At 40.5% G+C, this 14231-nt stretch overlaps 1 protein-coding gene across 1 annotated transcript in view; it reads right to left on the reverse strand.

Moving 5' to 3' along the window:
* SYTL5 (synaptotagmin like 5) overlaps positions 1-14231 on the reverse strand; it is a 97083-nt gene that overhangs the window by 51137 nt on the left and 31715 nt on the right. The window contains exons 3-4 of the mRNA XM_065423226.1: positions 7060-7175; positions 2529-2661 (exon numbers count right to left, since the gene is read on the reverse strand). Of these exons, the coding sequence (XP_065279298.1) occupies positions 2529-2661; positions 7060-7175 (249 nt within the window). The remainder of the gene's footprint in view (positions 1-2528; positions 2662-7059; positions 7176-14231) is intronic.

The raw sequence follows: 14231 nt of genomic DNA on the forward strand, positions 1-14231 counted from the left end.
GAACCTATCTGTCCAACATGATATGGTGCCGCATTGGGAGGAAATGGGACAGGCAGCCATCAAAGGGTGTGGGGATAACTGGTGGTGCGGATACTAGTTGACATCTTTCGAGCATCCCATCAAAATACTTATTCCACAGGAGGCTGTGATTGAAGAGGGGAAGGTGATGGTGCACTGTGACTGCCACCCTGTATGTGTGACACTTCCCAGGGAGCTCAAAGGCCCTTTGATGATAGATGGGCTGAGAGCCAGGACAGGATCTACAAGTTCCTCCTGTGCACCAGATATATATCCCCAAGGAGTGGAGAGCTGCACAAGACTCTTTAAAGGAGTGAAGTGACTCATCTGTTCCCTCACTGAACAGGTTGTTACCCTTGAAGAGGAGATCTTTTACTGTTGCCTGGACCTCCTTGGGGAAACCTGAGGGTTGCAGCCAGGAAGCCTACCTCATCATGACCAAAGTTGTCAAATCTGCTTGCAGGGACAATCTGTCAACCAATTTCCCCTTGTCAAGGATGGCCTGGAACTGGAAACCCCACTCCGATAGCAGCTTATTAGCTAACTCCAACAGCTTGTTGTAATTAATAAGTCATACTTGGACATCAATATCCGGTTATTCACTATATGAAATAAAAGGCTAGCTGATGAAAAATTCTTCCTGCTGAAGAGATCCAGCCTGTTGGCATCCTTGACTGAAGGACTGGTGCAGCGTGCTGCGTTCCATGACAGTCTGGACTATGAAAGAGTTCGGATTAGGGTGGGAGAACAAATATTCTGCCTCTTTGATGGAACAAAGCAATTTTTGTCTGCCCTTTTTGGGAGAGTGGCGCAGGTGGCTGGAGTGTGCCCCACCACCTTAACAGCTGCCAATATGGCCTCATTACCAGGAAGTGCCACCTTGTCTGAAGGATGTCCAGGAGCTTATGAGTTGGATCTTGGACCTCCTCCAAGTGGATCTGGAAGGTTTCTGCAATCCTCCTTAGGCCTTGTTACTGTCTATAGTCATCTGGTGGCAAGAGTGAGGCTGGTGCCACTCCCTCATCTGGAGAGGAGGAGGAAGAAAGTGCTATCGGTGGATGCAACTTTCCTCTTGAGTCCCTGCACTGGGCCAAAGTCAGTGACAAGATACCAGATTCAGTGAAGCTGCAGTCTGACCCAATATGACAATTCCCATGTTTTCCTAGCTTTCTCTGCAATAAATCTTTCCCCTTTGGAGTTGATTTGTCACTTGAAATATTGAAATTTTAACCGTAGCAGATTTTCCCATTTGGGGGTGAATTGCAATAAAAAGGGAAGATAAGAAACAGGCATAAATCAGTTCTCTAAATATTTAGTTACTGTGCTACTAAGTGTTCACAGCAAAGACAGTAAATGCTCCACTCCACTAAGGAGGCAGACTTTCTGTATACCTTCACCATGGCTATTATCTGCATGAACTGTAATTAAATGCAACTTTTAGTGCCACCGATTCCTTAGAGTATATTCCCTCCATCTGCATAGGAGTACTCAGAAGCAGCAGCTGCTTCTTTTATCCAACGTTAATGAGGCAAAATCAAGTGAAGTTTCTGACTGATTGTCAGAGATCCAGTTCACTCCTCTATTCCCTTGACCACCACAGCCCTTATAATTTACATACTCAGTATGCTGTAGATGCACCTGGACAGCAATTCAATCAGTAGTAATTAGCAAACTCTTAACCAAGTGCTTTTCCTATGAAGAGTGACCATAGGATCTATGTTCCATGTCAAAATTTGCTCAATTTACCAATAAAAAGTTGTTTTTCTAATTGCAAGCCTGGCTAACTCAGCCCACGATCCGAAAGTTAAGCTGAGTTCTGTCCTCCTCATGGATCAGTACCAATTTATGCCCCAGTAACAACTATGCAACCCCACAGCACATATATCATTCACTCTTTACAAACATGTAGCCCCAGTTGCCTTATGACACATTTTATTGAGGGGATATTCTAAAGATAATGGGGTTGCACAGATGTCACTGAGGCTGTAATGTGCCCAAGCACTATTTTTATTTACTGAAGATGATTCATAAAAGGAAAACATAGCTTTCAGATCACAGGGTGAGTTTACAGAGCTGGAAGTTCGGGGCAAAACATCATTTTATTTGTAAACTGAGCTAATTTTATGTGGAAGCCACTCAGAGGAAACAAACATGGAGCTTCAAGGTTCCATTTTTACAGCCATTTTTCAGAGTAGAAGCACACTTAGAGACACTTCAAATTCAAAGTGTAACCTCTTACCAGGAGGAAAAATCCAATAGTTGCCATTGCCTTTTGCTGTTACCTTGTAGCAAAAGGTAATTATAGCTGCATTTCCTAGGAGACTGCAGTCTAATTATAGCAATTGTTTCAAAGCAGATTGTTTCTAACCCTGGGAAATTTTGGTCTGATCTGCAATACTGGAGAGAGAGAGAGAGAGAGAGAGAGAGAGAGAGGCTGGAGAGACTCAAAATAAAATCTTCTCAGAGGTGCTGTACTCTGAATTATCAGTTTCCAAAGTTCAAGGCTTTACCCTATCTTTCTGGGTCCACTGAATATTGATTTCTGCCCACTTGTGGAGGAAGCTGGGGTATCTGGCCTTTGCTCTGCATTCTCCTGGGCGTGATCTTTGGCTTGTCCTCCTTCTTTCTTACCAGAAACAGTATCTGAAGGAGAAAAAAAAATATTCAGAGAAATAAAGGCAACATATGCCAAGTGTGCATCTGATATAAATAGAATATCTGTTTTTAACTAATAAAAAACCCGTTCAGACTATCACAAAACCATTTTTGCATAGCTTGGTTTCTTTTTTTAAATAAGAAAGCATCACAAAAGTAACCAATTTTATTTTAGTTATTTTAGAAATTTGATGCAGGTGGGTTGTTGTTGGTTTTTTCGTTTGTTTTGTTTTTCAACATTTCCATTGGATTATGCCCCCAACTTTGTTGCTAATTAATAAATTAAATAAATTTAGTGATGGAGGAACATGGAAAAATACACTTCACAGTTTATAGCTCTTCCTGTGTGAAGTGAGAGAGAGCACATTCTATGCATTAAAAATGTTTTCAACTGGGAGGAAAATGTGGACAAAATGCCTTGGACATTAGATGTATAATGAGAAGAAAAAGTAACAAAAATATAAATACACAAATACAGCAATAAAAACAAAATATACATCTCAATATCTTGCATAAAATAAAGAGAGAAAATCATGAATGTTAGTCACGTGCCAATGGACAATTCTTGAGGTGGCACACACACCAGAAAGGTCAGTATTTTGCCAAGTAGAATATCAGAATTCATAGTAATTATTTTTAATGGCAGCCAGCCTCCTTCTTCCTAAATACACTTAGTCACTGTAACTTAGCTGCTGAATATGATAAACACTACCTGGAAACACAGGCTGTACTTAGATGGTGGCACGTGGGTGAAGTGTTAAAATAGTTCAGCTGAGAGGAGGGACCTTTGTATTCAGAAATAACTCCTATTCCTTAAGCTGGTGAAGCTGTAGTGGAGGTGAGACATGCAGGCAGCTCTGAGGAATGTAATATGTGTTGGATCAGTGAAGCAGACCACATTATCCATGTGTAAACATGTTTGTGCATGTGCAATGGGTAGCTAGGTGATAGGAAAGTTTGAGTTCCATGGTGGGGGGGGGGGGGGGGAAAGCGGTGGCAAAGATGGATAGTTAGTGTTTAGAGGTCAGCATAATTCATGCTGGAATGTCTGGATGTTAGGATCCAGAAAGTGAAATTTGAGAGATCTTGCACTACTGAATAATTTGTCTTTGTTTATTTAGGTCAAGATCTCATATAAATTGTAAGCTCTTCAGGGTAGAGAGGGTGTTCTTTTCAATGTTCTGTAAAGTATCCAGTACTCTTCAGACCTTAGTTGCAAAATAAAAAGTTGACTAATACATAATTACTATTCAAGTTCAGTGATAATTGGGAATTGTTTAGGAACACGTTACTAGATGCCAAAGAAGCCACAATCAAGGAAGAAGGCCATATTGGTTAAAAATATGACTGGGTTTAGAAGGCAACTATAAAAAAAATAAAAATTAATATATAACAAACGGAAGAAAGGGGAAGTTGATAGTAATGAATATAACTGTAGAAAACTGAAAAGGGAACCAAAGGGACAAGGAAAAATCTATGGCCAATGGAGTTAAGGACAATACGGAGTTTTTAAAGTATATTAGGAACACAAAGAATCCGAACAATAGTATCATTCCATTACTAAATGGAAATGGTAGAATTACACCTCTACTGCAATATAACACGACCCGATATAACACGAATTCGGATATAACGCAGTAAAGCAATGCTCCGGGGGGAGGGGAGGCTGCACACTCCGGTGGATCAAAGCAAGTTCGATATAACGCGGTTTCACCTATAACGCGGTAAGATTTTTTGGCTCCCGAGGACAGCGTTATATCAGGGTAGAGGTGTATCAATAATAATGAAGAAAGGCAAAAATCTTCAATAAATATTTGTTCTATACTGGGGGAGGGGGAGACTATGTAATCATGTCATATGATAACACTCTCTCCATTCCACTAGTATCTCGAGAATGTTAAACAGGAGCAACTAAAGTTAGACAGTTTAAATCAGCCTATCAAGATAATTTGCATCCAAAAGTTTAAAAAAAGCTGGTTGAGGAGCTTGATGGACTGTTAATATTGATTTTCAATAACTCTTGGAACATCAGGGAAGTTCCAGAAGACCAGAAGAAAGCTAATGTCATGCCAATATTTTAACAAGGTAAACAGAATGACCCGGGTAATTACAGGCTTGTGAGTTTGACATTTATCCCAGGCAAGATAATGAAGCAGCTGATATGGGACTTGATTAATAAAGAATAAAAGGAGTGTAATATAATTAATGCCAATCAGCATGGGTTTATGAAAAATAGATCCTGTCAAACTAATTTGATACCTTTTTTTTTTTTAAAAGATCAAAAATTTGGTTGATAAAGGTAATAGTGTTGATGTAATAGACTTAGACTTCTGTATGGCATTTGACCACACAACATTTTGTTTAAAAAGCTAGAATGATACAAAATTAAGATGGCACACATTGAATGGATGAAAAACTGATAGGTCTCAGAATGTAACTATAAATGGGAAAATCATTATCGAACAAGTATATCTCTAGCGGGGCCCTGCAAGGATTGGTTCCTGGCCCTTATGCTATTTAACACTTCTAGTGATGACCTAGAAAAAAATATGTAATTATTACTGATAAAGTTTGCAGAGAGAGTGGTAAATAAATGAAGAGGGCACGTCACTGATACAGAGATATCTAGATTGTCAGTAAGCTGGGCGCAAGCGAACAATGTGTGTTAATATGGCTACATGTAAATGTATACATCTAGGAACACTGGACGTAGGCCATACTTACAGGATGGTAACTATTCTGGGAAGCAACAGATCTGAAAAAGATTGGGGGTGTGTGTTGTGATGGATAATCAGCTGATCATGCTGTGGCCAAAAGAACTAATGTGATCATGGAATGCATAAACAGGAGAATCTCATGTCATAGAATCATAGAATATCAGGGTTGGAAGGGACCTCAGGAGGTCATCTAGTCCAACCCCCTGCTCAAAGCAGGACCAATCCGCAACTAAATCATCCCAGCCAGGGCGTTGTCAAGCCTGACCTTAAAAACCTCTAAGGAAGGAGATTCCACCACCTCCCTAGGTAACCCATTCCAGTGCTTCACCACCCTCCTAGTGAAATAGTGTTTCCTAATATCCAGCCTAAACCTCCCCCACTGCAACTTGAGACCATTACTCCTTGTTCTGTCATCAGGTACCACTGAGAACAGTCTAGATCCATCCTCTTTGGAACCCCCTTTCAGGTAGTTGAAAGCAGCTATCAAATCCCCCCTCATTCTTCTCTTCTGCAGACTAAACAATCCCAGTTCCCTCAGCCTCTCCTCATAAGTCATGTGCTCCAGCCCCCTAATCATTTTTGTTGCCCTCCGCTGGACTCTTTCCAATTTTTCCACATCCTTCTTGTAGTGTGGGGCCCAAAACTGGACACAGTACTCCAGATGAGGCCTCACCAATGTCAAATAGAGGGGAATGATCACGTCCCTCGATCTGCTGGCAATGCCCCTACTTATACAGCCCAAAATGCCGTTAGCCTTCTTGGCAACAAGGGCACACTGTTGACTCATATCCAGGTTTTCATCCACTGTAACCCCAGGTCCTTTTCTGCAGAACTGCTGCCTAGCCACTCGGTCCCTAGTCTGTAGCAGTACATGGGATTCTTCCATCCTAAGTGCAGGACTCTGCACTTGTCTTTGTTGAACCTCATCAGGTTTCTTTTGGCCCAATCCTCTAATCCTCCTGTAGGAGTATAGAGGTTATTTTACCTCTGTATTTGGCACTGGTGCGACCACTGCTGGAATAGTGGGCATCAGAACTGGACACAGAATTCAAGAAGGATGTTGATTAGTTGGAGAGGGTTCAAAGAAGAGCCACGATACTGATTAAAGGTTTAGAAAACATACCTTATAGTGATTGAACTCCTTGAGTCTATCTCTTTAGCTTAACAAAGAGAAGGTAAAGAAGTGACTTAATTACAGTCTATACATACCTACATGGGGAACAAATATTTAATAATGGGGTCTTCAATCTAGCAGAGAAAGGTAGAATATAATCCAATGGCTGAAAGTGGAAGCTAGACAAATTCAGAGTGGAAATAAGGTATACATTTGAACAGTGAGAGTAATTAACCATTAGAACAGCGTACCAAGTATTGTGGTGGCTTCTCCATCACTGGCAACTTTTAAATCTAGATTAAATGTCTAACAGATTTGCTCTAGGAATTATTTTGGGGAAGTTCTGTGGCCTGTGTTATGCAGGAGGTCAGATTAGATGATCACAATGGCCCCTTCTGGCCTTAGAATCTATGACTCTATTAAAAGTAGTGACACAGGCTATGAATTCTATAATATGAAGGATAAAACCCACATTTGGTAAAAACATTTTGACAACTAGGTTTAAAATACAAGTCTAAACAAAGAACAACTTTTCTTGTGTGTTCTTATTATTACCTGGGACTTTGCGTAGGATGGACTGTCTGACAACATCAGTTCCAAGGAGGTTGGATTGTTTGAAGCGCTTTGCCCTCTCTTCAAAAAACCATTCACCTGTCACTATCCTTAGCTGTCTACATGAGAAAGAAACAAAACAAAATGCACACATGAACTGATCCAACCAGCCAAAACTGTTTCTTAAATCCTCAGGACATTGTCCACTCAACATGCACACATACAGCTATGGATCACAATCACACAGTACAAGCTAAAGAATCAAAAATTAGCTTGCAAAGTGTAATATAATAGAATAGATCTGATAGAAAAATTGTGAAAACTCCCTCTTCCCAAAGTGAAAAATGGCTTTTTGGTTAAATGGAAGCTTGCACAAAAATTCATTTTCATCAAAATTTTCATGGTTTCAGGAAAAACTGGAAACCAAAACATTTTTGATCATCAATAGAAGTTAGAAGTTCGTGGTTTTTTATTAAGTGTCCAATAAACATTTCAGATTTTAGTTTATAATGCCTCCCCCCCCCCCCCGCCCTCAATGTTTTTTAAGAGATGGGATGAGGGATAGATAGGAGGAGAGGAGAGCAGGGTCAGAAGTGAGGGTTGGGCAGAGAGGAGCAGGAGGCATAGGATAGGGCCACAGGAGCAGAAATCTCTACTAGGGCAACTCCCACAAGACTCTGTTCTCTGCAGAAGCTCTGCTTTGTTTTTTGCAGAAATGTTGGAAGGTTTCTAGTGAATGAGGCAAGGGACTGCAGGAAGAGAAAGGAGGGTCTCATGATTAAGGCAGCTGAAGGTTGCCCTGGGGAACTGGATTCTATAGCTGCCTCTGCACAGATGCTGGGCAAGTCACTTAAACCAAATTTTTCACAGGTGTTCCTCATTTTCTGGGTAAGCAATATGAGACCCTGGGGTCTGATTTGCAGAAGTGCTGAGCATTCACAGCTACAACTGAAAGCAATGGAAGCTGTGCTTCAAACATGCATAATGCTAAGTACCCTGAAGAATCAAGCCCTTAGGTATCCAAAATTAATTGGCTTTCTGAAAATTTAGGCCTGAACATCAATGAGTTTCAGCTCCCCAGATGTAAAATTGGAAAAATGATCTCACCTGATCTCACCAGAGCATTGTGTAAGGTAATCTGACGTTTACACCAGCTACAAATCACAACCCCAGCCGCAATATACACATAACCATACTGGGTGTCTCTTCATTCCCAGAGGCCCTGTTTAGTCATAAGTGAAAAGCAGTTTGGTGGTCCCATTCTAGCTCACATAACCACCAAAACTGAACCAGATATGTGGCTGCTGCTTAGAAGAGGCCCAACACTGTCTGGAAGAGCAGCATTTGGCAGGTCTGCAATGAGGTGTGCTAGCAGAATTGTACAATGACGCTTACCCAGTGCCTGCTTGCCACATGCTTGGTTACTGACTGCTACCAGCCCTCATTTTTAGGAGGAACAGAATCAATCAAAACATTTTTTAAAGTAAAATAAATAAGCCTGATTTAAAAGGCTGTCTTATCTCATAACTGCTTAATACTAATAAAAATCACTACATACAGCATACAAAAGCATTTTTTTTATTTATGGAAACTAGTTGGAGCGGAGGAAGGAGTTACTATAGGCTACATTGAATCTTGAGTGTCCACTGGCCTTCATAGCTATTTAAAAACTACTCCAATAGTTCTTCTCGACACCTGTAAACCCATTGAACTCAACCCTGATACTGGGAGGCATTTCCAGTAGTGCATAATCTGGCATTGTAACAAGGAGTGGTCCATCTCAATCCTCAGGTGCCCCAGGAACCTCTCAGACTCTGCCCATTGAGTGGCAACTTCCTGTGATTTATATTCGCCAATGCCAATACTGTCCCATGTATATACAATGCTTCTCTACCTTTAGCCCTTTCCTGCAGGGCTGAGGAGGAACAGAGGTCTCTCTTCCTTGAGATCTCTGCACATACTGGGCTGAGCTAGCCCTGGTTACTCCTTCTCTTCCCCAGTACTTTCCTCCTGTGTCCTTCTTATACCCCTCTGCTGATGGACTATTGGCTCATCCAGCCTCCCAGCCTGATCAGCCAATTAGCTTACACATCCCCAATCAGCCTTCTCCAGGGGAGCTGATTGATGCCTAAGTGATCAGAGTGCTGGGCTCACCAGCTAGCTCCCAGCATTCTGTCACAGATATAAAACCACAAAACAGCTGTACGCTTCCATGGCTCCACTAGCAACTCCAACTGTACCAAGAAAAATCTATGCACTAAAATCACAATTTTCCCTCTCTTGGACAAGAATTATTCACACACACACACACTAACAATACATTTTAAGATTACCGACTTTAACAGTCCCCAAGCTAATCTATGGGCTATATTTCCATCATTCTTAGCTTGTAGTTTATGGTAGTTTATGTATCACATCCTACATCCTTTGGCTGGCAGAACTACTTAGCTTTATAGTTCTCGGGCCCTTATAAGAATTCATCCTTGAAAAGTCAAGAAATGTGTAAATTCAGTCAACATTGATTGACAAAATCCTTAGTACTCTGAACCGTTTGTACACCCACCCCAATGAACTTTTAAAATTTTGAATAAAAGTTGGTGCTACTCATACATAAAACATTAATGTCTGTAAAACATTCTTCCAATCTGTTAAAAAGCCTCTTTTTGAAACATTTTCAATTGAGAGCACCTGTGTAAATTAGCTACATGTTCATAATAAAGAAGTTTCATGATAACTACTGAGCTGCAGAATGCTGCTTCTCTGAAGCACCCAGAAAGATGTCCAATCCTGGTATTCTATTCAGGCAGCAAAGCAGTCCTATTCTGTGCTGTTATTTTCTGTAAGATATGTTATCGATGCTAATTGCTAGCTTTGCAAATGCAAATGACAGTAAATGGTTTTAATATGCTTAAGTGTTGCCACTCCCACTGACATCTCAATGAATACCATCAAGACATGATTAGCTGCAATGTGCAACCAATACTCAATTTCAAAGTATACAAGACTAGACAAAAAACACTTTCTCGTGTTATTCCCCATGGAAATATCGCATGGACACATCACCTTTTGCTATAATTTCTGTAACAGTTAAAAGCTTTTGAGTACAAAATTGCACGTTGTGTAGAGCTAGGTGACTACAAGTATTTCCCATGAATATTCACTCAAAACACCGATTTAGCTTCATTTGTGTTCATGACCAATTTGTGCTTGAGTACCACAACATCCTAACAAACAAGTTTATTCTCCTGTTCATAGAAACAGCAAATATTTTCACTTCCTTTTCTAATTGTTTCTTCTGCTTGCCCTTTTTCTTGGGAAAGAAAGGACAGGATTTCCCGGCAGTGAATCCATGCCAGTGGATGGACATTGTATGACAGAATTTTCCTCTACATTTAAAGAAAGCCTAAGTAACTGTTACTGTTTCAAAATCTTACACAACTCCAGCAGAGTGTGATTTTTCCTGACCTGCATTCATTTACAAACATATCAGATAAAGAGAATCATATTTAGTTTGTGTGAGAATGGATATGATTACAGATGATTTTAAGGCATTGATCAGTACTTCTTACTCAGACAAGACTCCAACTTAAGAGAGAGTTTTGCCTGGGTAAAGTCTGAGGAGTACTGAATAGGGCTCTATTGTCAAGAAGAATTCACACTAATGCAATTTTCTCTCTCATCCAATTATAGATTAAGTTTATTTAAGCACTACCAGAATAGGTTAAAAAAATAATAAAAATCCAGACATATGCCTGCAAATGTGATAATGAAAGATTATTGCCTTATCTTTTTCTTTGCAGCCTGTTGATGACAATGCAAAAACAATTAATAGAAATCAATCCGTTATTGTCCAAAAGGCATTCAGAAAACCATTTCCACTCAATTTTTTTGTTTATTTTCTAAGGATGTTTGCTTAAAAACAAAACTGACTATTCATTGGAGAACACATAACTTCTGGTTAGCAGGAAGAACAACTTTCCCCTGGGTGTGATAAAAATATATATTGTCACTACTCACCAATAGCATGATCTTCTGTGGGTGCTAATTCTTCATAGTAAGGCTTAACATAAGTTTAGTACTCTACATCTGTCTTACCTTTGACTAAATTCCCATTGCAAACTGAACTACAAAGTTCATTAACTCTTTCCAAGGTTACTCCCGAGTTTGACAATGAAACCCCAAAGTGCTGTTTCCCTCTTACTCGCACATCTTATTTTCCCAAGTCTTGTACCACCAACACTTCCCTTGATCCAAGAGAGCTGGTGCACTCCTTCCAAACCACACACTCATAGATTCATAGACATTAAGGTCAGAAGGGATGATTGTGATCATCTAGACTGACCTCCTGCATGTTGCAGCCACAGAACCTCATCCACTCACTCCTGTAATAGACCCCTAACCTCTGGCTGAGGTACTCAAGTGCTCAAATCATGATTTAAAGACTTCAAGTTACAGAGAATCCACCATTTACACTAGTTTAAACCTGCAAGTGACCCATGACCCATGCTGCAGAGGAAGGCAACCCCCCCCCCCCCACATTTTTCGCCAATCTGACCCAGGGGAAATTTCCTTCCCAACCCCAAATATGGTGACCGGTTAGACCCACCAGGCAGACACCTGAGCAAGAATTCTCTGTAATAATTCTGAGCCCTCCCCATCTTGTGTCCCGTCTCTGGCCATTGGGGATTTTTGCTACAAGCAGTCCTGTCATACCATCCCCTCCATAAATGTATCAATCTCAGTCTTGAAGCCAGTTAGGTGTTTTGCCCTCACTGCTTCCCTTGGAAGGCTGTTTCAGAACTTCACTATTTGGTGAAGAAATCTGTCAGCTATCACATCCAGGAAAATCTGACCCCCAAGTTTACAGATTCATTAAAAATCCTTGCTATTGGACTTGCAATTCCATGTGTCAGTTCCTTTAATATTCTTGGATGGAGATTATCCAGGCCCCCTGATTTAATCCCATTAAGCCGTTTGAGACTGACTTCCACCTTGGATGTGGTCATTTCTACCTCCATATTCATGTTCCCATTAGCCACCCTGCTACTAACCCTAAGATCTTCATTAGCCTCATTAAAAACTTCCAGTGGTTTGCCAGGTGGGTAAAGCCAACATCCCCTGCACTGCCCTACAAGTGTTGGGGCTGTCCCTAGTCACAATACAGAAGCAGGCAAAGCCCCATCAATGAGGATTAGTGGAGAGATTACCCTGGAGAGTAGATCCTTCAGGAATCATCAGGTAATAGTACAGATATCTATTTTAGTTGCAAACCCTTAACACAGCAGAATCTGGAGAAGTATGGAATGAAAAGGAAAATGGACGAGTAACTCTTGGATAACCCAACAGGCTCAGTACTTGCTAGCTAGTTAGAATTCCTTGAAGTCACCAATGCTAGGTAAATGGCAGGTGAGGATCATATAAACCTAATTTAATTTTTGTTTTTGTAGCTTGCATCAGGGGCTCTTAGAGTTCTGAAGGCCCTTTTTATTGTTGTTGGGTGCACATTAATAAATACGGTAAATTACAGACAGACTGGCATAAAAGATGATTTTGTCTGTGATACAAAATGCAAGAGTAGAATAATGGTTGACATCATCCTGAACCTTTCGCTGTGATGCTCTTCAAAACTAGGACTCTTCCTTATTTGGTTTGTGAAGCAGATGCTCTTTGCTTAAGGCTAAGCCTCGGAGATATTTTAAGCCAAATTTCCTGTCAATGTAACTCCAGTTACGTCAATGAGTTACACCAGCAATGAATTTGGCCCACAATTTTTTCCCCTTTATCTGTTCAATTTATCGTGGGGGGGTGGAGGGAAGAAGGAGAATCTTTTCTGTTTTCTTTTTAAATAATTATAAAGAATGTTATATAATGCATGAAAGATGTTAGACATAACATTCTATACGAGCATGGTGGGTTGTCAAATAAAAGGCTCAAAAAACAGAGTTTACAGTATTTTTGGCTATTCCATTCATAACAAATTGTAATGCCAGACTCCCACCACCATCCCAACTTGCAATAATGCTACTGTGAGAAGCTGATCACAGGATAGCTAAGAACAGTTCATTTAATCAGAAAAGGCAATTCACTGAATCATCAATACTCCCTCCAAATGGCGCATAAATGCAAAATGTACATTTGGATCTTATTGGATGTGGCAAATGTCTAATATAATTTGTGTTGCCTGCAAAACAAGTAGAAGCTGCTGACAGACGTTCCAATTTATTTTTGGCAACAAATGCTCTTGGGATGTTTCATCTAAATTAAACCATTAATAGGGCTGGGCAGTGCTTTGGTGAGATTTAACAACTCTCCTGTTTAGTTGTTTACATCCTTCTCATCTGGAAGAAACTTCATTGTGAGATCTACATGACTGCTTACATGTCTAACAGATTCCTGGTAATAAGCAAATCCTGTCTGTTCACTGGTTCTCAATCCATGACCCGCAGACCACTGGTGGACTGCAGATGAGTTTTGGGTGGTTTGCCAATTGGTTGCCTGAAAATTAGCCATCCAGCTATTTGAAGCATGATGAGGGCTGCTACTTTGTTAAATAAAATAACCTAATTTCCATTTATGAGAAAGAATGGAAGAGTTAACTATTGTAACAGAACCTTTACACGACACATCTAACACCTCCACATAAGGATTTTTTTCTTAGGACACTCCTGCTGCAGAAGCTACTAGCACGGGGTCGGCAACCTTTCAGAAGTGGTGTGCCGAGTCTTCATTTATTCACTCTAATTTAAGGTTTCGCGTGCCAGTAAAACATTGTAATGTTTTTAGAGGGTCTCTTTCTATAAGTCTATAATATATAACTAAACTATTGTTGTATGTAAAGTAAATAAGGTTTTTAACATGTTTAAGAAGCTTCATTTAAAATTAAATTAAAATGCAGAGCCCCCGGACCGTTGGCCAGGGCCTGGGCAGTGTGAGTGCCACTGAAAATCAGCTCGCGAGCCACCTTTGGCACACGTACCATAGGTTGCCTACCCCTGGACTAGCAGCACTACAGCTCACACTGTTATGGAGCTGGTGCCCACCTGCAGAGGCCCTTGCTCCTAAGGAAGCTTGCAGCACTGCAGCTATTAAGGACTATTAAGGACTGAATTCCTGCTTGCTAGGTCACTGTTCCTGAAAATGCAAATTGAAAGCTAAACAGAGATGGAGTGGAGATG

Source organism: Emys orbicularis, chromosome 1 (genome assembly GCF_028017835.1).
Source record: "Emys orbicularis isolate rEmyOrb1 chromosome 1, rEmyOrb1.hap1, whole genome shotgun sequence".
NCBI classification, from domain to species: Eukaryota; Metazoa; Chordata; order Testudines; family Emydidae; genus Emys; species Emys orbicularis.